At 50.2% G+C, this 25,329-nt stretch overlaps 2 protein-coding genes and 1 long non-coding RNA gene across 15 annotated transcripts; 2 read left to right on the top strand and 1 right to left on the bottom strand.

The window, feature by feature from the left end:
- Positions 1-243: 243 nt before the first annotated feature.
- TMUB2 (transmembrane and ubiquitin like domain containing 2) lies at positions 244-5,951 on the top strand. Of its 3 annotated transcripts, XM_007531828.3 has the most exons (4): positions 278-383; positions 972-1,039; positions 3,579-4,145; positions 4,699-5,951. In XM_007531828.3, the coding sequence occupies exons 2-4, from the start codon at positions 1,005-1,007 to the stop codon at positions 5,063-5,065; spliced, it is 969 nt and encodes a 322-aa protein (XP_007531890.1). In that variant the 5' UTR covers positions 278-383; positions 972-1,004; the 3' UTR covers positions 5,066-5,951. The 3 variants fall into 3 exon arrangements, with proteins under 3 accessions (XP_016047484.1, XP_016047483.1, XP_007531890.1); XM_016191998.2 differs by lacking the exon at positions 972-1,039 and having other exon boundaries at positions 244-329; XM_016191997.2 differs by lacking the exon at positions 972-1,039 and having other exon boundaries at positions 248-383.
- Positions 5,952-6,027: 76 nt separating this feature from the next.
- ATXN7L3 (ataxin 7 like 3) lies at positions 6,028-14,586 on the bottom strand. 11 transcript variants are annotated; one of them, XM_060203383.1, is made up of 13 exons: positions 13,973-14,586; positions 12,559-12,669; positions 12,128-12,260; positions 11,763-11,934; positions 11,457-11,554; positions 11,228-11,250; positions 10,841-10,907; positions 10,611-10,696; positions 10,252-10,320; positions 9,320-9,381; positions 9,011-9,082; positions 8,771-8,928; positions 6,028-8,641 (listed from the first exon to the last, which is right to left on the bottom strand). In XM_060203383.1, the coding sequence occupies exons 2-13, from the start codon at positions 12,607-12,609 to the stop codon at positions 8,493-8,495; spliced, it is 1,140 nt and encodes a 379-aa protein (XP_060059366.1). In that variant the 5' UTR covers positions 12,610-12,669; positions 13,973-14,586; the 3' UTR covers positions 6,028-8,492. The 11 variants fall into 11 exon arrangements, with proteins under 11 accessions (XP_060059366.1, XP_060059371.1, XP_060059370.1 ...); XM_060203388.1 differs by having other exon boundaries at positions 10,841-10,886; positions 13,973-14,584; XM_060203387.1 differs by having other exon boundaries at positions 9,320-9,363; positions 13,973-14,582.
- Positions 14,587-14,676: 90 nt separating this feature from the next.
- Positions 14,677-16,870, top strand: LOC132541903 (uncharacterized). Its single transcript, XR_009553015.1, has 2 exons — positions 14,677-14,767; positions 14,990-16,870. It is a non-coding gene; the product is annotated as an uncharacterized LOC132541903 (long non-coding RNA).
- The last annotated feature ends 8,459 nt before the right edge of the window (positions 16,871-25,329 follow it).

The following is a 25,329-nucleotide window of genomic DNA, read 5'->3' as shown; positions in this document are numbered from 1 at the left end:
TGGAAGCCACGCCCCTTTCATAGCAACTCCCATGGCTCTCCAGACCCCGCCCTTCATTTCCGCTTCTTAGGTCACGCTCTGTGGGCGTGACCCTACCGCGAGAAAGCCTATATCCCGCCAATAACGACTCCGCCCCTCCTTCCGCTGAGACCCTTTTATTTAAAGAATACGTTTACGTCAGCCCGCCTTACGTATCCTTGCGTCATCAGTGCAAGGCGCGGAGGCGGGACTTCCTGTCTTGATGTAACAGCTTCCGGGAGTAGCCGGAAGATACCGGACCTCGAATAGAATAGGGGATAGTTAGCCCCTCCCCCGGTTCCTACAGAAAGGTGAGTCCATGGGCCATTCTGGCGAAGTCAGAACCCTTAGTCTGGCTGTTTCAGGTGAGGAACTCCTTCCTTATCTAGGCTCTGTACCTGTCCAAGCACCCTTTAACTTCCCATGACGCCTCGTGTACTCAAGCTCCGCCCCCAGTCTCCCAGCCCCGCCCCGAAGTTGGAGGGGTGTGGATGGATTGTGAGCCCCTGGCCCGATTTAGCTTGACTCTACCCCGTACGACTGGGAGGGCCGGGATTAGGCTCGGCGGCACGAGCCAGCCTCCTGTCGGCTCAGGTGGGCCCACGGACCCCTCGCCGGCGCCGCGGGGAGAGGACCGAGCGCCTGTCGAGGAGCTTTGCCTCAGAACAGGCGGAGTCGGTCGGGGACCCTCCTCTCCGCGCGCTCAGGGTCGCTTTGGGGCTGAGGAAACAGCAAAGGCTTCTGAGGCCGACGCAGGGTCCTGCCTGGCCACTGGCCACTGGCCACGAAAGTTTCCTGTGTCTGTGCCAGTCGTTTTTGCCTCTCTTGACTGCATTTCCTTTTCTATAAATATGTAAATATGGCTTACTGATATTTACCTTTTTTTTTTTCTGCTATGGGGGCTAGTTGTGGGAGTGATACATTGCTATCGTTTATTTGTTGAACAATTGCAGTGTGCCAGGCATTGTGTTAAATATTTTGCCTCGATGATTTCCCGTCATCTTCAAAACAATCTTATGAGGTAGGTACTATTTAAAACCCCATTTTACTGATGAGAAAGCTGTCTGAGAAAATTGCCCTAGGTTACAGAACTAGTAAAAGGCAGGAGTGGACCTATGTGCTAAATAAAAACGTACAGACTATTCAGATATATTCCACAAATACTTTTTGAGCAACTGTTAAGGAATTAGGTTGGGCATTATGATGGTACAGAAAGAAGGTATATGTGATTGTCTTCCATGTGTCTAGTAGAGAGGTAGATAAGTGTAATAAAGGTTTATAGGTGCTGTGAGAGTAGTCTGGTAATGATAGTCATCAGACTGAAATTGCCCAGGGACAGCTGTGAAAACAGTAGATTCTCCAAGGGGAAGGGTAAGTACTCCAAGGAGCAACCAAGATCCTAAGAAACTGCTACAGGAGAATCTACATGGAACAAGAAGAGAAACTGAGATGTGGACTATGGGGGGCTCATTTGGAATCTTTTCCAAACTGATTTAACTTAGGTAGTATTTTCTTTCATTAAATTCTTTTTCTTTGTATTATCTTTATTTGATAGAGATAGCCAGGAATCAAGAAGAAGGGGGCTATAGAAAGGGAGGGAGACACACCTGCAGCACTGCTTCACTACTCATGCAGGTGGGGACCGGGAGCTTGAACCTGGGTCCTTGTGCACTGTAACATGTATGCCACCATCTGACCTCATTTTCAGTAAAAAAAAAAAAAAAAAAAGCCTTTAATCTTTTATTTATTTGATAAGACAGATTGAGAGGGGACCCCTGGTTCCCACCTGCAGGGGTAAAACTTCACAAGTGGTGAAGCAGGGCTGCAGGTATCTGTCTCTCCCTCTCCACCTCCCCTATCCCTCTCAATTTCTCTCTGTCTCTATCTAATAATAAAGAAAAAAAAGAGAAGAAATTGAGAGGGGGAGGGGAGACACCTGCAGTACTGCTTCACCACTCCTGAAAACTACCCCTTGCAGGTGGGGACTGGGGACTTGAACCTGGATCCTTGTAATGTGTGCCCTCAACCAAATATGCTACCATCTGGCTTCTAGATAGTGTTTTCTTTAAAGTTTAATGGTCACCCAGGAGGATTGTTGTTTTTGGTATTTGTCTTACTTGTCTCTCCATGGCTTGTGTCAGAGGAGACAAACATAGTGTGTGTGGAGGGCTCATAGAGAGTTGCCCCTTTGGGGTGTCTCCTGTCTCTAGCTTTAAGATGTATTTATGGGGGAGGGGGATGTTGAGGGCACTAGAGCATCACCCTGGCACATGTGGTGTCAGAGGTCAAACTTGGGATTTCATGCTTATAAATCCAACATTTAAAAAAAATATACTTCATTTATTTTGGATAGAAACAGAAATTGAGGAAGGAGAGATCTGCAGCACCACTTCACTGCTTGTGAAGCTTCCCCACTGCAGGTGGGGGCAGTGGGCTTGAACCAGGGTCCTTGTGCACTGTAATGTGTGTGCCACCACCCAGCCCCCAAATCCAACATTTAAATAATTTTTTTTTAATATTTACTTATTTTCCCTTTTGTTGCCCTTGTTTTTATTGTTGTGGATATTGTTGTTATTGATGTTGTCGTTGTTGGATAGGACAGAGAGAAATGGAGAGAGGAGGGGAAGACAGAGAGGGGGAGAGAAAGACAGACACCTGCAGACCTGCTTCACCACCTTTGAAGCGACTCCCCTGCAGGTGGGGAGCCGGGGGCTCAAACTGGGATCCTTACACTGGTCCTTGCGCTTTGTACCACGTGTGCTTAACCCGCTGCACTACTGCCTGACTCCCCAAATCCAACATTTAAATCCAAGTACTGTACCAGCACTTGGGCTGCTGATTCCTATTTTTGTTATTTTCCTATTTTTTTAAATTTTTTTATCTTGACTACTGGGCCTAGATCTGTGACCACGAATGAGATAGATTCAGTCTGGCAAGGGCTGCTGCATAGGCTTGTCTTTTTTTTGTCTCTTGGAGGCTGCTCAGGGGGACATAGTTGTTGTGATAGAAATCCTAGAGAGAAACACAGGACTCAAGCATAAAAATTTTTTTCCTCACAACCACCAAACAAGTATCAAATAGTAGCCACTAAAAGACTATTCAGGGGGTAGGATAGTGGCTAACCTGATTACAGTGCACAAGGACCCAGGTTTGAACCCCCAGTCCCTATCTGCAGGGGGAAAGCTTTGCAAGTGGTGAAGCAGTGTTGCAGGTGTCTCTCTCCCTCTCTATAACCCTCTCCCATCTCGATTTCAGACTGTCTCTATCCAATAAAGATAATTAGGAGGGAAAAAAAGACTATACAGTCCTCTTACTGATCTATTGGAGGGGTGGAATGTAAGAGAAAGAATGTGGAAATTGAATGCTAGGCTTTTGTAATAAAGGAAGAGGGTGATGCCTTTAGCTTTAGGTTGGCATTCCATCTTACTTTAGGAGGATTTCTTTTCCCTTCTGCAAAACACAGAACTCCATTTTAGGTCAGGACTGGATCAGTTAAACAAATTAGAAACTGGTTGCAACCCTACAGACCCTGCTGATGCTATCTCCCTTTGTTCCTGCAGTGTGGACCCAGTCAGCAGCCAGGCCATGGAGCTCTCTGATGTTACCCTCATTGAGGGTGTGGGTAATGAGGTGACTGTGGTGGCAGGTGTGGTGGTGCTGATTCTAGCCTTGGTCTTAGCTTGGCTCTCTACCTACGTAGCAGACAGCAGTAGCAACCAGCTCCTGGGCACTATTGTGTCAGCAGGTGACACATCTGTCCTCCATCTGGGGCATGTGGACCATCTGGTGGCAGGCCAGAGCACCCCAGAGGCAACTGAACTCCCCCATCCATCAGAGGGTAATGATGAGAAGGCAGAAGAGGCTGGTGAAGGTGGGGGAGACTCCACAGGGGAACCTGGAGCCAGGGGTGGTGTTGAGCCCAGCCTTGAACACTTGCTGGACATCCAAGGCCTGCCCAAAAGACAAACAGACCAAGAGAACAGCAATCGAGAGACCCCCCCACGATCTGAGGATAGCACCTGCCTCACTGCCAGCCCTGTCCTCATCAATGTGCGGCTCAAGTTCCTTAATGACACTGAGGAGTTGGCTGTGGCCAGGCCAGAGGATACTGTGGGTGCCCTAAAGAGGTGAGTGGGCTGGAAAGTGGGTGGTGGCTCTTTCTACATGCTTCCAAGCCTTGCTTCTGAGAAGGCTGATGGAAATCAGTATGGGGGTGGGGGGTTCAGCGGTAGCGCAGTGGGTTAAGCGCAGGTGGCGCAAAGCGCAAGGACCGGCAGAAGGATCCCGATTCAAGCCCCCGGCTCCCCACCTGCAGGGGAGTCGCTTCACAGGCGGTGAAGCAGGTCTGCAAGTGTCTTATCTCTCCTCCTCTCTGTTTTCCCCTCTCCATTTCTCTCTGTCCTGTCCAACAATGATGACATCAATAACTACAACAACAATGAAAAACAAGGGCAACAAAAGGGAAAATAAATATAAAAAAAGAAAAGAAAGAAATAAGTATGGGAGCAGCAGGGAAGTACCAGGTCCAGACCCTATAGTGGGGAGGGGGGTGCTCCCAGGGTGGGGGTGGGGGGAGGTACTTCCTTAGAAACCCGCCTGTAGTTTTCCTCCATTACTCTGCTTCATTGGTCAGAGTCTACTCACATTCGTATCCCTTGTCTTCTGTATCCTTTATTATAGTAAATACTTCCCTGGACAAGAGAGTCAGATGAAACTGATCTACCAGGGCCGACTGCTGCAAGACCCTGCCCGTACACTGCGATCCCTGAACATTACCGACAACTGTGTGATTCACTGCCACCACACCCCCCCAGGGTCAGCTGTTCCAGGCCCCTCTGCCTCCCTGGCCCCTTCCTCAGCCACTGAACCACCCAGCCTTGGTGTCAGTGTGGGCAGCCTCATGGTGCCTGTGTTTGTGGTGCTGTTGGGTGTGGTCTGGTATTTCCGTATTAATTACCGCCAGTTCTTCACAGCACCTGCTACTGTCTCCCTTGTGGGGGTCACCGTCTTCTTCAGCTTCCTAGTATTTGGAATGTACGGACGATAAGGACAGAGAGAGAAAATGAAAGGCATGGTCTTCCTTCTCTGTGGCCTCCCCCTTACCTGGCCAGAGCTGGGCCCAAGGGCCTGGGAGGGAGGGGTGGAAGATGTGGATCCTCCTTCACAGGACATAGGAACCAGGAATGGGGTTACATCCATGAGGGTATAAACATCCCCTTTTGTGCAAGCACAACTCAGGTAGAAATGAGGATGTCCTCTCCCATTACTTTTAGGGTCCTGACGTTCAGATGTGGGCTGGTAGGCCAGCCAAGTGGGAAACCTGGGCTCTGAGGATTCCCTCCCAACTGTGGCCCACTCTTCATTGTCCTGCATGTCTGCTCCTTAGCACCCAGAGCTGCCTTCCAGGGCAGCCCAGGGCAGCTCAGCATGACCCCAGCATACTTCTGTAGGGATCCTGGAGTATCTTTCATTTCTAGTGGAATGTCCCATCTTTTGAAACCAAAATTCACACAGGCAAGAATGAAGATTGTATCTGGTTTCCGTGTAGGTACCTAGCCATCTCTAACATGTCCTTCCACCCCCTATAGCAGGAATAGGGTGTTCTCCACGTTCTGGAAAGTTCCCAGTATTCTTCCTTTTTTCAAAGCACTTTGCTTGTATATTTTTTTAAATAGTTCTTCATAGAGCTCAATCTGGAAGGGGGTTGGGGCACAAAGCCAAGCCCCCAACATTGGAAAGTCAGGCCACAGCTGTTGCTACCCTAGGCCTAACTAGGGCTGTAAGCAAGAGACTACTTTGGCCTTAAGCCAGTGTCCTACCCAGCCAGTTCAGCTCCAAGAGCAAGTATGGAGCACTGGTCCCCAGGACTTTGCCTCTGGGATCTTGATGGTCAGTGTCTGTGACTGAATAAAGTTCCATTTTGTGGCTTTGGAGCCTGTTTCTGTGACATTTAGAGAATGGCCTTGCTCTGCCTCCAGCAACATGGCAATGATGATGGGTAGACTGGGCTACCAACGGGAGATGCAGTTTATTTACACCAGCAGCCATGGGGGCAGGGAAAATACACAGCGTTTACAAAGTTAGCTACCTGTACAGGATGGATTACATATGCAAAAATAAAAATCTCAAGACCACAGGACAGCGTGAGCCCCACCCCCCTCCCCCAATGACCCCAGCATGCGGTAATGCCAGGCGGGTGGCCCCTGGGCATGCGGGGGGGAGTGATGCATGGAAGAAAAAGCCACCGGCCATGGAAATTAGTACAGAACCCCCCCACACACACTCAGACACATGATAGGATACAGGGTGGATGACACCTAGCCAGGGTGGGAAGGATGGGAATTGAAACCCACACAGCCTGCTGTTAGAGGGAGGGGAGTGGGGGAGCTCCTAGCCCCTGTTCAACTACATGGGGGTGGGGGGGGGGGATACTCTCCAAAGAAGGAAAGGGGACCTGCTCCCTCAGGGTTCCTGGTGGACCAAGCCCACCTCTTACCCAACCTGGGCAAGGGGGCTCTGCCCTGAGGGTGGGCCAAAGGACAATGGGGAAGTTGATGTGGACAAACCAGTTCCCAAACTACTTCCCACTACTCCCTTCTACCAGAAGGGAGAAAGGGAGAGGCCAGAGGGGAAAGGGTTTATTAGGGCCTGAGCTGCAGCTGCCTCTTAGAAGGGAGAGTGGCCCTTGGCCTTCCTCCCTTCACCTTCAACCTGTTCTCCGACTTAAAATTGAGAGCAGGCTGGAGGCTTGCTGTGATCCTCCTTTCCCTCTGGCTTCCCCTTGGAGGGAGAAGGCTATGGAGGGTGAAGAACAGAGGAGCTCAAGCCCCAGGATTTATTCTAACTCCTGCCAAATTTTGCTTGGCCTTTTTAAAAAATAGTCACAATTCTCAGGTTAAAACCAATTTGTATCCAGGCATCAGCCACAATCAGAACAACCCCCAGGGGAAGATCAGGGATCCAGCAGGGTATTTCTACCCTCTCTCTCTTGTCCCCTTAATCCTCTAGGGTCCCTAACCCAAATTAGTCCAACCAGTCCTGGGTACTACCTACCCAAATGTGGGATGGCTCCTGGGAGGAGAGTAGGGGGACACATCTAGCAAATCGCAGAGAACATGGCTCAGGGTCAGCTCCATGCCCATCAGTCAGCTCAGTTCCTGGGAGTGATGCCCAAATGAGGTGGATCAGTACATCTCTTCAGGATGTAGACAGGTGGGCACGTGGACATGATGGTCCCACAGAGGGGCAATGCCTAGGCAAGATTCCCCTTCCCCTTCACTGACAGCCCAGAGCACAGAGAAGACCCTTTTTTTCCCACCCCACTTCTAGCAAAGGGGGAAGAGGTAAAAGATCAAGATTTTCCTCAGAGCCCCAAACCACAAGTACAGAATAAATAACTTAAAAGCAGCTAAGGGAGGGGAAAGGGTAGGCTTTGGAGGCAGGAGCATTGATAGAGGAACTGAAGCTGGTCAAGGTGGAAGGGGGTGTGTGGGGGGTGGGGTAGTGGCAAGCAGCAGCTGGGAACTTGGGCTGCCCCAGAAGGGCAGTGGGGCAGGGTAGGCAGGAGGGACATGGGGCCACCCCAGGAGGGTGAGGCTGGGCCCCTTCCTGGGGCAGGGAATGAGGTAAGAAAACATTTCAAATAAAGCAGCACCGTTCCCTCTCACCTTGGGGCCCCACTCCTCACCAGCCCTGGGTCAGGGAGGAAAGGTTGGGGGGAGTCATTTTGATACACAGCTCCCTCTTCCCACCCTCCCCATGCCCATTCCTTGAAGCTGTAGAGGCTGGAGGCCCTTTCCTGGCACCCAACAACAAAAGGACAGCTCCTGCTGCCAAGGAGGCCCATGGGGACTGAGGGGAAAGGGCTGCCCCTCTGAGGGGCGGGGAACGTGGCGGCAGTTCTGGATGCCTACCTCAGCAGACAGCTTACTGTGCCTGCCTACCCCTGGGAATGGGGGCATTCGATAGGATTCTGCACACAGGACATACCCAGCCCTGCCCCTCAGCTCCAAGCACCGGACCCATTCACATTGCTGAGGGCAGCTGGGGGAGACCCCCTCCAGGCTCAGCTTCCAACCCACAGCTTCCTGGGTAGCCACAAAGCTCCTCGGCAGGGCTTAGTCCAGTTCCTGGGGTGGGGAGGCAGACAGTGCCCTGGCACTGTGTCCAGGTCAGGCCCCTGGCCTAGATGGACATCCAGTAACTCAGAATAAATAGGAAAATTATCTCCCCACCAAACTTATGTCCAAGTCATAATATGTCCAGGTCTGAGTCCTGCATGCCAAGAGGTCGTGCTCCACCGCAGAGAACCCTGACACCCCCCAGGGGCGCATAACTGGATCCTCTGCCTGCCTGGCTCACCAAGCTTCCCAAGCCCAAACCCCCAGCAGCCGTCCATTCGCCAGGCTCTGCCACCTGGTTGGGGGTCGGGAGAGAGTGCTCTGCTCAGCCAAAGGCTATTCCTTGCACCCAAGTCAGTTGATATCATCATAGATGCTGGGCGTCGGGGGTGCCGGTGGCTTTGGCTTCTTCTTCTTGTTAGAGCCCAAACTAGAGGCAGTTCCTACCAGGCTCAGATGGGATTTCTTTTTCTTGGTTTTCCGTGACTCAGAGCTGTTGGTACCTGAAAAGGAGGCACAAAAGATGAAGGCAGGGCTGTGGTAGGAGAGTACAGGGTGCCCTTTGTATTCTGGGTAAAAAAAACCACTCCCTCTGGACTTCCACCCCTGGGGTCCAGCTGTGTCTCACTCACCTAGACCCCATCCCTGATTCTCACTCGTCTTGGAGGAGCCTGAATCAGAAGGTGAGAGGTCAGAGGAGCCATCCCACTGAAGTCGGCTGATCAGGGCCTGGCTGTCAGTCATGTCAAAGCTGTCATTATCCAAGGAATTCTCCACCTCTGGAAGGACACTAGAAAGGAGAGGAATCAAAGGACTTTACAGAATCATCCTCATCTTCTACAACCCATCGGTTTTCCTGGAAGGTAACTTACGCTGAGGGCCCAAGGAAATAAATCCGTACAGCTCGCCTCTGCTCGTCTGTATGCTGGGGGCAACGCAAGGACCTGAGGGGGAGAATTATCAGATCTTAACAGTGCAGGTTAAGCCCCTTCCTTCAGCAGAGAAGGGAAGGATGGACAGACAGGGATGGGATGAATGAAGATTGTTGCCTGAGGCTGACAATGAGAGCAGGGGAAGGGAAAAGTGAGAGACCCATTCCTCAAGTCCAGAGATACTCCCTGACCCACACCCGGGGTTGAGTGAGCAAGAGGGCCCCTGACCTTTCGAGGTTCAAAGCTCACCTTGTGCACATCTTCTTGGTGTGTTCAGAAATCACCCCACATTGCTGGAAGAGGAATATAAGCTGAGAGGGATGGAGGGGAATCTGCTCTAGAGACTAGATAATTCCTTCTGTAAAAATGCTGGCTTGTGGTGCAACTGGTTGAGTGGTGGTGCATCTGACAGTGGTGCACCTGGTTGAGTGTACATGATATAATGCAGAAGCACTAGGACTTAAGTCCCCCAGCCCCCACCTGCAGGTGGAAAGCTTTGCAAGTGGTGAAGTAGTGCTAAAGGTCTCTCTCTCTTCCTAATATTTTATTTTTTATTGAGAATGAAGGGGGGAGAGAGAGAGAGACAGCTGCAGCCCTGTCCACCACTTATGAAGCTTCCTCCCTGCAGATGGGGACCAGGGACTTGAATCCGGGTCCTTATGCACTGTACTGTGTGCACTTAACCTGGTGAGCCACTGCCTACCCCCTCTTCCTTTCTATCTCCCCCTTCCCTCTCCATTTCTAGCTGTCTCTATCCAATACATAAATAAATTTAAAATAGTTTTATTTTGTGGTCCAGGAGGCAGCACAGTAGATGAAGCACTGGGCTCTCAGCATAAGGCCCTGAGTTCAATCCTTGATAGGACATGTACTAGAATGATACCTGGTTCAGATTTCTCTCTCTGCCTATCATTCTTCATGGGTAAATAAAATCTTTAAATAATGATAATTTTGTTTTTATTTAATTAAAAATTATTTTCTGCTGGCTTGCTCGAGCAGAAACGGCACCCAAAGTGTTCAGAGCAGATGGTCTCAGACCACTAGTGGCCAGGAAACTTTAATTCTAGAGAGAGAACTGTATGACCCTGACTGTACCTGTCATCAATCTCCTCCAGGACCCTGACCACTGTCTGTGGTTCTGCACCACTCCCAAGGACTTTCCCAGTTCCCTGGTCCCTCACCGTGGTGAGCAGGCTCCGTAACTCCTCTGGCCCCAGGGTCTCATAGCTGATCCCAGTTGAGTTGTTATACTGGGGAAGAATCATCAGAAGGACAGGTTAGTAAAGGGGCAGAAGTCTGGGGGAGAGAGCTGAAAATCCCTCCCTCCCATCCCTTCGTCAGTGGCTTTAGGCCCAATAGCTTTCTAATTATCCCTTCCATCCCATTTGTACAGGGGTGAGGGGTTGGAGCCCCAAATATAAACATGAGAAATCTAAACATCCCATGTCATGCCTCTGTCTCAAGTATTCTGATGCCCATTTATCTAAATTCCACCCAATTTACAAAATGAGAGGAATGCAAGAGTATAGCCCCTACTCACCTTAAAAGGATCCGAATTGCTAAGTTCCCCTGAAGAAGAAAAAAGAAGGGGAAGGGTGTTTGATGCAGAGGTACAGACAGAGAACCCTGAAAATAACCAGAGAGGAAGTGGGGGGTGACAGAAGGATCACAGGCCCTCCCTTGATAACTCTTTTCTTCCCCAAGTTCCCCCCATTTCACCCTCCCACAACACACAATTACGATCACTCCCATTATTCCAATTCCACTTACCATTTTTGTGTTTTAAAGACTTGGATCTTCGAGGGGAATTGGGGTTCTGGAATGGGAGATACCATAGCTTTGGGGAAAGGGTAATGATAAGGGGGAGCCGAGAACCCAGGGAAGGAAAAAAGATTTAAAAAAAAAAAAATCCTCAAATCCTTCATCTTTCTGCCCACTAAAGAGGCCTGTCCGTCGACACCCCCCCCCCCCATTCACCCTTCTTCCACACTCCCAAGACCTCTGCTACCCTTCTGCCAATCACAGACACCCTCAGCAAAACCCAGAGAGGTACCAATGACCTCAGACTTGAGTCAAGACACCTGAGGACTCGCTGTCCAAAGGGGGGGAGTATCTGTCCTTTGCCCAAATTTCCCTCATGCTTGCCCCGGCTCTCACCTTGTCTGATTTTCTCTTCTTGGCTGTGTAGGACAAAAGGATAAAGGGCAGAGTCACTTTAAGTTCCTAATCTAAGGGCACCTACAGAGAAGCACAAAGCTTTGATTTTTTTCCCCCCTTATATATGGCCACAGTTTGGGACAATTACACACTCAATTCTTGACTGCCCACCTCATCCCACTCTATCCCAACACCTCCCAAATTTACTTAGACCCCCCTCCCCAAAGACCTTTCTTCTCTGAGCCATAGGACCAGTCGTTGTCATTGATGTCATCGTTATCTTCCTGGTCACTCTCAGACTTGTTCATATTGTTGCTATTGGCAATCCTGCCAAGAATAAAGAAGAGGTTGGAAAGAAAGGGTTATGGTTGCCACCTCACTCTGTCCCCACATCAGATGCATAGAAAAAAGTATTTGGAACCAGACATGATCACCCTCAATTCCCTGTCAATGTGCCTAGCAGACAATATGATGGTAGAAGCTGCAAAAGATGAGGAGCTCTGGCTCAAGCTCTAGCAGGGGGAGAAGCCCTCACCGGCGGTTGGCGATTCGGCTGCTGTTCCGACCCATTCCCAGGCACTTCTCCAGATGAGGTGCAAATCGGGAGGCAGCAATGCTGCGGCTACAATTGGGGCAGACACACTCCTTGCTCTTCCACTGGTTGAAAACCTGTCCAAAGATGTCCAATCCTGGCTGGTCCACGATCTCTGGGGACAGGAGAGGCATGGCGATCACGGTGAGCAGGGGACCCTCACATTTCCACCTATGGCCCCACGAGGCCTTTTTACACCAGCCCCTAAGCTCACAGGAGCTCCTGGCTTTACATTTGGTGTGGTTTCCAGAGAAAGAACCTCCAACCACTCCCAGGGCAGGGCCAAACTGCTCTCCTTCGAAGCTCACCAAAATCCTTCATGCTGTCAGGATCTGTGTCGTCCAGGAAGAAGTAGCCACACTTGACAGCCCGGTGTACCTCAAAGCAGAATCCCAAACAAGAATCCTCGACTAGGTCCGCGTATATCTCCTGAGCAATGGCCTGGGTCCCAGGGGGAGAATATCCTTGGTCACGAGAGTCAGAGCCCCTTGCACTGAGAGCAACTCTCACCAACCAAAATCTGCCAACTCGCCCTGGCCAAAAATAATGCTTTCTTTGCCATTTCCCCCATCTTGACTTTGCATTCTTTTTTCTTCCAGATCCTTGGGTCTTTTCAGCTGGCTATTCCCTTTAGAGAACAAGGCTGACTACCCAAATTCCTCTTTGGTGTGGGTGCCAGATACAGCGACGTAGAGACATCAAGAGAAAAAACTAGAGGCACACGTGGGGGAGCCCTCACCTCTAGTTTGCTGTTATCCAGGCCAGACAAAGACATTTCCTCCATTTTCATTTGTAAACTCTTGTGGAGACGGCGCTCTGACTGCTCATAGCACAGCGGGCGGCAACACGGCTGCACACATGGGGGTGGGGGTGTTGGTGTGAGTCCAAGGCACCTCTGACGACTGCCACCTCCCCTCTGTACCTCACAGTCCTGGCATTAGGACATATCCCTCCCCAGGGCCTAGCCTTGCTAAGTCTGGCTGGTCTTTCAAAGGCCTGAAATCTGATGGGGGCCTAGTCCTCCTCAGGCTGAATCCAGGTCCTGCACTCACCTGCCAATCAGAGTCTGAGTCTATAGGAGGCAGCAGTTCACCCCAGGTCCCCAAAACTCAAACCCCTCTTCCATACCCATGGTGCAATGCAGCAGGGAAGGAGAAGGAACTCTGAGGCCTCAAAGCAAACCCACAGGGTGTGGCAGAGAACTGCACAGACTCCTAAATAGCCACCCCTCTTTCCCTAGGTTCTCCTCAGAGTCACCTCTGCTTTCAGCCGGGATGTCCACTTGGGGGGGTACTGCTACCAGAAGTAAGAATGGCCCTAGGACCCTACTGCCTTACCCCTGTCTTGCCTTGAAATAAACCTGCCACCACGGAGGGGAGCGCCCACAGGAGCCTAGAGCTGAAGGGGCATTTCCAGCCACCCTGAGCAAGTTGAGGGTGAGACTGGTGGGCTGCATGCTAGCAGTGGGCACTCCCCCTACCTACTCCTTTAGACAGCCGCCCTCCCTCAGGACCAGCCCGGAAGTCTCTCCGAGAGCCCCAAAGTCAAGGACTCCCCACCTAAGGATTCAGAAACGGCGCCCACAGTCCAGGGCCCCTCCGAGCGGTGGGTATGAGTTCAGGGAGCTGCCGGCCTAGAGCGGGGTGGGAACTGACAATCGGGCAGGGGCGCCGGGGAGGGCAGGAGGCCGGGCCTCGGCTCGTCCCCGTCCCTGCGGCACCGCTGCTGCATCATACCGACCGGGGGGAGAGCCGAGCCGCCCGGGGCCGGCGCCGGTCCGGGACAGGCCGACCCCGCGAGTGGGCAGCGCGGGACACAGCCCGGTCCCTCTCCTTCCTCGCCGGCCGACAGCCCGGGCCGGCCGGGAGAGGAGTCCGGGAGGGTGTCTCTATTGTCCCGGGGGCTGGGGCCTGGCTCCCTAACAAAGGCCCCGCGCCCCCTCCCCGGCCGACCCTGCCCCGCCCAGGGGGGACCCAGACGGGGGAGAGCGGGGGCCCGGGCCGGGCCGGGGAGCCGGGCGTTTCCGCGTCGGCCGGGGGGAGGGGAAGGGGCGCTGACCCAGACCTGGGGGGAGGGGGCCCAAGCCCCGCCTCGGGCCCCGCCCCCCGCCCCCCGCAGGCCCCTCCCCCTCCCCGTCTCCGTCCCGTACTCACCCCGCCCGGGGGGCCGCGCCGGGGCCCGGCGGCCTCTCAGGGCCGCGTCCTCCGGCGGCGGCGGCGGCGGCGGCTGCTCCGGAGCCCCATGTCCGTCGGTCCGTCCTCGTCTCTCCCCGGGGCCCGAGGCCCGGGGCCGGGGGGTCTGACTGCCCCCCCGCCTCGCCGCCTCACCGGGCGGCCATGGCCCCTTCCCCTCCCTTCTCGTCCCGTCGCCGCCTCCTCCTCCTCACCTCACCCCGCCCGCGCGCAGTCCGCGCGCCGTCCGCGCGCCCCTCCCCCCGCCCCCCACTCCAGCCCGCCTCTCCCGGGCGGGGGGTGCGGCGCGAGCCCGGAGCGCGCGCGCGTGCCGCGACCGGAGGATGGATGGATGGAGCGAGCGAGAACGCGAGCGTGCGCGCGCGCGCCCCTCTCCCCCTCCCTCCGCGCGGGCGTGAGGCCAAGCGCGAGCGCGCTCCAACCTCCTCCTCTTCCTCCTCCCGCCCCTCCTCAACACCCCGCCCCCGCCCTCCCTTCCTCTTCCTTCTTTCGCTTTCGCGCGCCCAGCGACTGCTCGTGCCTGCTAGATGGGCCCGAGCGCGTGCATCTGCCCCGCGGCCGCAGCTCGGCAGCATTTGCTCCAGGGGGCGGGGACCCGGCTGGGAGGAGGGGCGCCACGCCGCCGTCCAAAGTACCGGCGGACGGGGACGGGGGCGGGGATGTGGGCGGGGTCTTCTGGAGTCACCTCGGCCAATCGCCGCCGCGCCTCTGCTGGGACTGCCCAATAGGATAGCAGTGGGTGGAGCGGCGTTCAAGGTGAGGTGCGCGGTGCGTTGGGGGCGGAGACGTTGAGCCGTCCCGGCCGGCTCCGGGGCGGGGGCAGCGGGTGGCGTCGAAAGAGAGCGCCAGCTCCCAGGCGAACCTCGGACGCCTTCCGGCCCAGGTTCCCCCGCCCTTCCCCGGGGGCTCCGGGCTTCCCCCCCCCCCCATATACACACTGGCACGCTGAGTCCCTTCATCCCGGCGTTTGTCCCGCAGCGTTCAGTCACTTCTGTGGAGAGACCGGGAGTTGAAGTGAGGCTTCACTTCAGGACAGAAAAGCCGTGGAGCCGAGGGCTCCTCCGAGCCTTCATTCCCGGTTCCTGGGCGGGTCTCAGCCTGCTCCGGCCCGGCGAGCCGGCTGGCGCCCGAGATGAGGGTCCTCTGCTAAGGGTGAAGGCCGAGCTGCACCCTCTGAACCGAGCGCCCTCATCCTAATTTAGACCCCACACCTGCTCGTCTTTCCCGCTCCAGAAACCCACGCAGGACCCCCCGCTTCTCACCCCGCATGAACTTGTCAGACCCCAGCCCGACCCGCGGCCGCCGCCGCCCTGCCTGGGCGTGTCCGCATCCCTGCGGCTCACGGCCTCGGTTTGCCTCCCGGAGGAAAGGGCGCACGCAGAAGCCAGACGCGCTCCATGTCGGGGCCGCCGTTTCTGGGGCCCTGGCCCCACTATGTAGCAGGTCTCTGAAGAAAAGGCTGAAGAAGGAAAGACTGAAACCGTGTGCTTCAGTATTGACTTCCTGAGTGAATTCCAGAAGACGTGTTGCGGTGATAGCCCGAAGTAGTTAAGACCAACAGTCAGACTTGTAATTTTTATAAGATTTTATTTATTGATTGATGAGGAAGATAGGAGAGAAAGAACCAGACATCACTCTGGTACATGTGCTGCCAGGGCTTGAACTCAGGACCTCATGCTTGAAAGTCAAGTGCTTTATCCACTGCACCACCTCCTGGACCACAGATGTGTTTTTTTGTTTTGTTTTGTTTTTTTACCAGAGCACTGATCAGCTCTGGTTTATGGTGGTGCAGGGGATAGAACCTGGGACTTCGAAGCCTCAGGCATGACAGTCTGTTTGCATAACCATTATGCTATCTACCCCTGCCCAGATTTGTATTTTTTAAATTAATTTATTTGATAGGGCTTGAGAGAGGAAGGGGAGAGAGTGAAAGGCACCTGCTGCACTGCCACGCTGTTCATGAAGTTTCCCCCTGTCAGTGGGGAACTTGAGCCCCGATCCTTGCACATGGTAGCTAACCTGTGCTCAGCCAGGTGTGCCACACACCCCCCATGTGGATTTCAATCTGGAATAAGATATGAGTTTGGGCAAACCAGCTTTCTGGAGTTAAAGTTCGTTTGCTTTAGTTCCCTTTGCTGTCAGGAGTTGCAATGATGGTACATATATCATCAAGTGGTTGTAAGGTCTGAGGAGTCCGGGAGGAAATGCAAAGTCAATCTTAGCAGTGACCCTACTATGTTCTGTAAGGATTCTTATAGTGAATCCATGCTGGGACGCAAAGGTGAAAATGAAGACAGTTGGGCTTCCTCAAGAAATTCATAATTTGTAGGGTAGACCAACCAAAAGTAGTTACCTTGGGGGCCGGTGATGTGTCGGGGTAAGCACGCATTACCATGCTCAAGGTCCCCTGCTGGAGCTCCTGCTCCTCCCCTGTGGGGGAGAGCTTCAGGAGTGATGAGGCAGGTCTGCAGGTGTCCATCTATCTTCCCCTCCCCCTCTCAATTTCTATCCTATCAAATTTAAAAAATATTTAAAAAGGAAAAATGGCCGCCAGGAGTGGTGGATTCATGGTGCAGACACCCAGCCACAGGAAAACAAAACAAAACAAAACAAAAACCTGGTGGCAAAGAAAAAAAAAGAGAAAATAGAATGTCAGGGGAGTTGGACGGCAGCGCTGCGGGTTAAGCGCAAGGGGCGCAGAGCGCAGGGACCGGCGTAAAGACCCGGTTTGAGGCCCCGGCTCCCCACCTGCAGGGGAGTCGCTTCACTGGCGGTGAAGCAGGTCTGCAGGTGTCTGTCTTTCTCTCCCCCCTCTCTGTCTTCCCCTCCTCTCTCCCCTTTTTTCTCTGTCCTATCTAACGACGAGGACATCAATAACAATAACTACCTAAAATAACAATAAAAACAAGGGCAACAAAAGGAAAAATAAATAAAATTATTAAACTTTTTTTAAAAAGAAGATAGAGTGTCACGAATGGTGGAGCAGTGCTCTCTGGTCTCCCTCTCATTAACGAAATAAAAATAATTGTACCAGTGTGATACAAATGTGGGGCAAGAAAATTGTTCGGCATGGTAGAGCCACTAGCTTGCAGCCTGAGGTCTCGGAAGCCACATATTTAATTCTTGTCTGGCGCACTTATGCCACAACAGTGCCCTTATTTTTTCCCCCACATATTCACAAGTGCATTTCACATATGCACATAACCTTTTTCCTGTTTTTTAAAATAATATGAGACAGACTGACAGCATAAAAGAAACCACAGCACCAAAGCTTCCTTCTCTGTGGTCGGGGCAAGGATTCAACCTGGGTTGAGCATAAGGCAATGCAGCACCTTTTTTCTTTTAAAGATTTAATTTATTAATGAGAAAGATAGGAGAGAGAAAAAGAATCACACAGCACTCTGGTACATGTGTTGCTGAGGACTGAACCTAGGACCTCATGCTTAAAGAGTCCAATACTTTATCCACTGTGCCACCTCCCAGACTACCATTTTCCCTAATTAATGTAGGATATAAAGGAAGAGAAACCCAACGGGAAGAGAAAGAGGTTTGGGGAGGCAGCATAGTGGTTATGCAAAGAAACTTTCATGCCTGAGGCTCCAAGGTCCCAGATTCCATCCCTAGCAACACCATAAACCAGAGCTGAGCAGTGCTCTGGTCTCTCTCTCCCTCTCTCTGTATCTCTCATTAAAATAAATATTTTTTTAAAAAAAGATTAAGAGAGGGGGGCAGGCGGTGGCACACCTGGTTAAGCGCTCATGTTACAATGCACAAAGACCCTGGTCCCTGCCTGCAGAGGGAAAGCTTCAGAAGTGGTGAAGCAATGCTGCAGGTGACTTTCTGTCTCTCTCCCTATCTTCCCCCTCCCCTCTCAACTTCTTTCTGTCTCTAGCTAGTAAATAAGTAAATAAAAATAAGAAGAGAAAGAGAGACACCTACAGAACTGCACTGCTGGTAAAGATTTCCTTTTGTGGGACTTGAACACAGGTCCTTTCACATTGTGACGTGTGCTCAATCAGTTGTGCTGCTACGCAGCCCCTGTTTTTCTTTTTCTTTTTTAAGACTTTATTAATGAAGGAGAAAGAGAAGCAGAGCATCACTGCCACACTGTATGTCATGGATAGAGCTCAGAACCTCATGCTTGAAAATGCAACATCTGGACACCTGGTTGAGCCCCCGCTCTCCACCTGCAGGGGAAGCTTTGTGGGTGGCGTCTCTTTACTTCCCCTCCCCTCTCAATTTCTCTCTGTCTCTATCCAATAATAAAATAATATTTTAAAAAGAGAAACAGACACCTGCAGCCCTACTTCACCACTTGTGAGGCTTTTCCCCTGCAGGTGGGGGACAGGGGCTTGTACCTGGGTCATCGTGCACCGTAATATGTGCAGTTAACTAAATGTACCACTGCCTGGCCCCTCTCTCTCTCCTCTATCGCCCCCTTCCCTCTCAACTTCTGGTTGTCTATCCAATCAATACAGAAAATTTAAAAAAGAAAAGTAATTTTAAAAAAGTCAAATGGTGGTCCAGGAGGTGGCGCAATGGATAAAGTATTGGACTTTCATGCATGAGGTCCTGAGTTCAATCCCTGGAAGCACACATACAAGAGTGATGTCTGGTTCTTCCTCTCCTCCTATCTTTCTAGTTAATAAACAAACAAAATCTTTTAAAAAAATTAAAAATAAAAATAAAGAATTAAAAAAAAGTCAAATGAAGAAGAAAATCCAGTATCTTTTAAAAAAATATTTATTTACTTATTCCCTTTTGTTGCCCTTGTTTTATTGTTGTCGTCGTTGTTGGATAGGACAGAGAGAAATGGAGAGAGGAGGGGAAGACAGAGAGGGGGAGAGAAAGACACCTGCAGACCTGCTTCACCACCTGGGAAGCGACTCCCCTGCAGGTGTGGAGCCGGGGGCTCGAACTGGGATCCTTATCCGGTCCCTGCGCTTTGAGCCACCTACACTTAACCTGCTGCACTACCGCCCGCACTGCCCGACTCACCCGAAAGTCCAATATCTTATGCACTGAGCAACCTCCCAGCTCTCAGGCTGCTCTCCCTCCTTTTCCTATGTCATAATAAATAAAAGAATCCTTTACTTAAAAGATTTATTTGTGGGAGGTAAGGTGGTAGTGTAGCAGGTTAAGTACACATGTTGGAAGCACAAGGACTGGTTCAAGGATCCTGGTTCGAGCCCCAAGCTTCCCACATGCAGGGGGGTTGCTTCACGGGCAGTGAAGCAGGTCTGCAGGTGTCTGTCTTTCTCTCCCCCTCTTTGTCTCCCCTCCTCGCTCCATTTCTCTCTGTCCAATCTAACAATGATGGTATCAATAACAATAATAACTACAACAACAATAAAAAAAAAAACAAGGGCAACAAAAGGGAAAATAAATATAAAAAAATTGAAAAAAAACTTTTGGGGGTCGGGTGGTGGTGCACCTGGTTGAGCGTACATGTTGCAGTGCGCAAGGACTCAGTTTCGAGCCCCCTGTCCCCACCTGCAGGGAGAAAGCTTTGCAAGTAGTGAAGCAGTGCTGAAGATGTCTCTCTGTCTTTCTCCCTATCACCCCCTTCCGTCTCGATTTCTGGCTGTCTCTATCCAATAAATAAATATACAATAAAAATAAAATAAAATAACTTTTACTGGGGGCTGGGCAATAGCACAGTAGGTTAAGTGCACATAGTGCCAAATGCAAGAACTGGTCTAAGGATCCCGGTTAGAACCCCCAGCTACCCACCTGCAGGGGGGTGGCCTCACAAACAGTGAAGCAGGTCTGCAGGTGTCTATTTCTCTTCCCCTCTCTTGTCTTCCCTTCCTCTCTCAATATGTCTCTGTTTTATCCAACAACAATAATAACAAAGATAAACAATAAAGGCAACAAAAAAGGGGGGGAAGCCTCCAGAAGCAGTAGAATCATAGTGCAGGCACTGGAGCCCCCGCGATAACACTGGAGGCAAGAAAAAAAAATACGGGAGTCGGGTGGTAGCGCAAAGAGTTAAGCACACTTGGCTCAAAGCACAAGGACCTGCTTAAGGATCCTGGTTGGAGGGTAGGGGAAATAGCATAATGGTTATGCAAATAGACTCTGATGCCTGAGGCTCCGAAGTCCCAGGTTCAATCCCCCACACCACCATAAGCCAGAGCTGAGCAGTGCTCTGGTGTTTCTCTCTGTCTGCATCTCTCTCAAAAATAAAACAAATAAAATACTAAAAAAAAAAAAAAAAAAAAAAGGATCCTGGTTCGAGCCCGGGCTCCCCACCTGCAGGGGACTCACTTCACAGGCAGTGAAGCAGGTCTGCAGGTGTCTCTCTTTCTCTCCCCCTCTCTATCTTTCCCTCCTCTCTGCATTTCTCTCTGTCCTATCCAACAACGACGACAATAATTACAACAAAAGGGAATAAATTTTTTTTTTTTTAAATTTTTTATTTAAGAAAGGATTAGTGAACAAAGGCATAAGGTAGGAGGGGTACAACTCCACACAATTCCCACCACCCAATCCCCATAACCCACCCTCTCCCATGATAGCCTTCCCATTCTCTAGCCCTCTGGGAGCATGGACCCAGGGTCATTGAGGGTTGCAGAAGGTAGAGGGTCTGGCTTCTGTAATTGCTTCCCCGCTGAACATGGGCGTTGACTGGTCGGTCCATACTCCCAGTCTGCCTCTCTCTTTCCCTAGTAAGGTGTGTCTCTGGGGAATCTGAGCTCCAGGACACATTGGTGGGGTCTTCAATCCAGGGAAGCCTAGCCAGCATCCTGGTGGCATCTGGAACCTGGTGATTGAAAAGAGAGTTAACATACAAAGCCAATAAATTTTTTTTTTAAAAATTACATTTCTACACATGACCACACAAAAAATTATTATTATTATTTCAATATTTTATTTATTTATTTTTATTTTTTGTTGCCCTTGTTGTATTTTATTATTTTAATGAGAGAGATACAAAGAGAAAAAGATCAGAGATTTAACCTGGGACCTCAGAGTCTAAGGCATGAAAGTCTTTTGCATAATAATTATGCTATCTCCCAACCTGCAATAAAATATTTCTTAATGAAAGAGTGAGAGGAAGAAAGAGAGAACCAAGCATCGCTCTGGCTATCCAGGACTGACCTCAAGACCTCACGCTCAAGTTTCACTGTTTCATCTCCTGTGCAACTCTTTGGGCCATAAATGAATTTGTTAATGAGTGAAAGAGAAAAGAAGAAGAAACAGAGCCAGAGTGTTACTCTGGTATATGTGATGTAGGGGATTGAACTCAGAACCTTATGCTTTAGAGTCCAGTGCTTTATCTACTGTATCACCTCCTATGTCACCAAATGAATAAATCTTTTTTTTTTAAGATTTTATTTATTAATGAGAAACATAGGAGGAAAGAGAAAGAAACAGGCATCACCCTGGTACATGTGCTGCTGGGGATTGAACTCAGGACCTCATGCTAGAGAGTCCAATGCTTTATCCACTGTGCCACCTCCTGGACCATACTGAATAAATCTTAAAAAAAAAAAATGGGGGAGACGGGCGGTAGCACAGCGGGTTAAGCACACATGGTGCAAAGTGCTAGGACCAGCATAAGGATCCCAGTTCAAGCCCCCAGCTCCCCACCTGCAGGGGAGTCGCTTCACAGGCTGTGAAGCAGGTCTGCAGGTGTCTATCTTTCTCTCCCCCTTTTTTGTCTTTCCCTCCTCTCTCCATTTCTCTCTGTCCTATCCAACAACAATGATATCAATAACAACAATAATAACTACAACAATAAAACAACAAGGGCAACAAAAGGGAATAAATAAATAAAATATTTTTTAAAATGGGATCAGGTGATATATCATCCAGTAAAACACATACCTTACCATAGGTGGGGACCAGGGTTTGAGCCATGTGGGAACACCATGGACAGCACCAAGGAGAAGAATAAGATCTACAAATAGGGCGGGGGTAGATAGCATAATGGTTATGCAAACAGACTCTCAAGCCTGAGGCTCCATCAAGTTCAATCCCAGGGCCCCACACCTATGGACATCTAATCTTTGACAAAGGGGCCCAGACTATTACATGGGGAAAGCAGAGTCTCTTCAACAAATGGTGTTGGAAACAATGGGTTGAAACATGCAGAATTTCACCGAATACAAAAGTAAATTCCAGGTGGATCAAGGACTTGGATGTTAGACCACAAACTATCAGATGCTTAGAGGAAAATATTGGCAGAACTTTTTTTCGCATAAATTTTAAAGACATTTTCAATGAAACGAATCCAATTACAAGGAAGACTAAGGCAAGTATAAACCTATGGGACTACATCAAATTAAAAAGCTTCTTCACAGCAAAAGAAACCACTACCCACACCAAAGACCCCTCACTGAATGGGAGAAGATCTTTACATGCCATACATCAGATAAGAGTTTAATAACCAACATATATAAAGAGCTTGCCAGACTCAACAAGACAACAAATAACCCCATCCAAAAATGGGGGGAGGACTTGGACAGAATATTTACCACAGAAGAGATCCAAAAGGCTGAGAAACACATGAAAAAATGCTCCAAGTCTCTGATTGTCAGAGAAATGCAAATCAAGACAACAGTGAGATACCACTTCACTCCTGTGAGAATGTCATACATATATCAGAAAAGGTAACAGCAGCAAATGCTGGAGAGGCTGTGGGGTCAAAGGAACCCTCCTGCACTGCTGGTGGGAATGTCAATTGGTCCTACCTCTGTGGAGAACAGTCTGGAGAACTCTCAGAAGGCTAGAAATGGACCTACCCTATGACCCTGCAATTCTCCTCCTGAGGATATATCCTAAGGAACCCAACACACCCATCCAAAAAGATCTGTGTACACATATGTTCTTGGCAGCACAATTTGTAATAGCCAAAACCTGGAAGCAACCCAGGTGTCCAACAACAGATGAGTGGCTGAGCACGTTGTGGTATATATACACAATGGAATACTACTCAGCTGTCAAAAATGGTGACTTCACCGTTTTCAGCCGATCTTGGATGGACCTTGAAAAAATCATGTTGAGTGAAATAAGTCAGAAACTGAAGGATGAATATGGGATGATCTCACTCTCAGGCCGAAGTTGAAAAACAAGATTAGAAAAGAAAACACAAGTCGAACCTGAAATGGAATTGGCGTATCGCACCAATTCCATTGGCTGGAACATAGAAATGGATAGGGAAGGGGCTGAGGTGAGTAGGTCACACCACACAGACCTATCCATGTGTTGAGGAGTATAGGACTTTTACCATATAGTTCATGAACAGTCTTGGGTAATTGTGTGAGCAGCCATGTTTTTAAGTACATCACCTGAAACGTGGAGTCTTGATAACATCTTATGCCGGGCTCCCATGGAGGTGCCTCTTCCCCGTGTGTATACTCTCTGGGTTGGAGAGAACATGACCGGTGCCAGCCTGGGCTGCTACTCACTCAGCGACATGAGAGAGATGACTCAGGAACAGACTCATGGTCGCGAGAGAATTGAATTCTTTATTGATCAGATAGCCAAGGCTTTTAAAGGGCAGACCCGGAAGTGGCAAGTCGGAAACAGAAATGGCTTGACATGGTTTGGAAAGGGGCAGAGAAAGGCAAAAGGGACTGGGAAAAGTAGGAACTTTTTAGCAACTGTTGCAAGGGTTTTAAGTGGTAGCACTGCTAATACCCTGCAAGCAGGGAGGGTCTTGAGGGTAGAAAGAAGATAGATCAAAGGAATGGAATGGGTGGGGATCTTTTATGCAAAACCATGATTACGTAGATAATAAATCTGATAAGACGATTGGATGGATGTCCCCTCAAGTAAAGCACTGCCAAGCTCAACCACATCCTCACAATTTCCCAACATCTCCCCTTTTCTTTTTATCTAATAGCCATAGTGTCAGGAATGCAGGGTGGGTTGTGAGGCAGGGAGTCTGATAAGACAGGGCAAACCTTTGGGGTTACTCCTGTCTCACTTTGTTCAACCTCTCGGTAGAGAAAGAGACTGACAGGATAGACGCAGTCCTCAGTTCAAGCCCTGCCAGGCTCTACCACATCCTCACAATTCCCAATAATCTTAGAAAGTGTAGGTTTTTGTAATTGATTGGGGTGGATAAAGGAAAGGACAGAGAGGTCTGAGAACACCTTTAGCCAAGTGAGAGCATCTGAGGAGGAATTATGGAGACAGAGAATGACTAATTCAGTTGGGGATATATTGGGGTTAGTGTGAAGCACAATTGATGGACACTCTTAGAAGATGGTTGAACTTGGATCCATCACAAAGTGAGGGCAGGCCTTCAGGAAGTTACAAAATATGAATCAGGAATTATCCGCTGCTATATGATACTGAGCTGTTTCTTAGACTCAAAATATGTCTAGTACATCCTGCCCTAAGGAATTTACTCATGCTCAGGAAGCCTGCCTTTTTCCTCCTTCCTTGTAATTCTCACTTCCCCACCCAGGGCCAGCCTCACACCAAACTCCTTTACAACAGGATTATACTGTTTGTTTAGTATTTGGCCGGGGCTGCTCTGTATGTGGTGAGCTCTTTGGGAACATGGCCACTGTCCACAGTCAGCACTGAGGACTGTTCTGGGTCCAGCTCTCGGTGAGGCCCTAGGGTTACAGCAATGAAGCAGAGACACACACAGCCTAGCCCCAAAGCAGCTTCTGTTGTAGCATGTCCTGATGTGGAACAAACAGACTGAGTCAAGGATTCCAGGATGGCAAAGAAAGAAATAGCATTGATGCTGGAAAAAATAGTTCAACTAGTAGAGCATCAAATTGATATCCCTGAAATTTCTGACTTGGTCCCTGTGAATATATCAGAGTGGTGTATTTAGTTATCTCTCATCTGTGTCTCATCAGTAATAAAGTAATGATTTTTCTTATAAAATAAATTTTTTGGGGGTCGGGCGGTGGCGCAGTGGGTTAAGCGCATGTGGCGCAAAGTGCAGGGACCGGCGTAAGGATCCCGGTTCGAGCCCCCAGCTCCCCACCTGCAGGGGAGTCGCTTCACAGGCGGTGAAGCAGGTCAGCAGGTGTCTATCTTTCTCTCCCCTTCTCTGTCTTCCCCTCCTCTCTCCATTTCTCTCTGTCCTATCCAACAACGAATTGCGTCAACAAGGGCAATGATAATAACCACAACGAAGCTACAACAAGGGCAACAAAAAAAAAGGGGGGGGGGGAATAGCCTCCAGGAGCGGTGGATTCATGGTGCAGGCACCGAGCCCAGCAATAACCCTGGAGGAGGGAAAAATAAATTTTTTAAGTGAATTATTTTTGGAGAGAGGCAGAAAAAGAGTGAAAGAGACCACAGCATTGAAATGTTCTTTAGGGGGTCAGGTGGTAGCGCAG

The sequence above is a fragment of the Erinaceus europaeus genome, chromosome 12, assembly GCF_950295315.1.
Source record: "Erinaceus europaeus chromosome 12, mEriEur2.1, whole genome shotgun sequence".
Lineage (NCBI taxonomy): Eukaryota > Metazoa > Chordata > Mammalia > Eulipotyphla > Erinaceidae > Erinaceus > Erinaceus europaeus.
The sequence above is the reverse complement of the archived record's forward strand: the minus strand, read 5'-3'. Positions and strand labels throughout refer to the sequence as shown.

What these genes read in the sequence shown, in the direction of transcription:
- ATXN7L3 (XM_060203383.1), bottom strand. Translation starts at nt 12,609, where the DNA reads ATGAAAATGGAGGAAATGTCTTTGTCTGGCCTGGATAACAGCAAACTA. An exon ending in GTCTTTAAAACACAAAAATG is followed by an intron (nt 10,697 to 10,840) that starts GTAAGTGGAATT and finishes GGTTATTTTCAG; the next exon opens with GGTTCTCTGTCTGTACCTCT. An exon ending in TACGGAGCCTGCTCACCACG is followed by an intron (nt 9,382 to 10,251) that starts GTGAGGGACCAG and finishes CATCCCTCTCAG; the next exon opens with CTTATATTCCTCTTCCAGCA.
- TMUB2 (XM_007531828.3), top strand. Translation starts at nt 1,005, where the DNA reads ATGATTTCCCGTCATCTTCAAAACAATCTTATGAG. An exon ending in CTTCAAAACAATCTTATGAG is followed by an intron (nt 1,040 to 3,578) that starts GTAGGTACTATT and finishes TTGTTCCTGCAG; the next exon opens with TGTGGACCCAGTCAGCAGCC. An exon ending in ACTGTGGGTGCCCTAAAGAG is followed by an intron (nt 4,146 to 4,698) that starts GTGAGTGGGCTG and finishes CCTTTATTATAG; the next exon opens with TAAATACTTCCCTGGACAAG.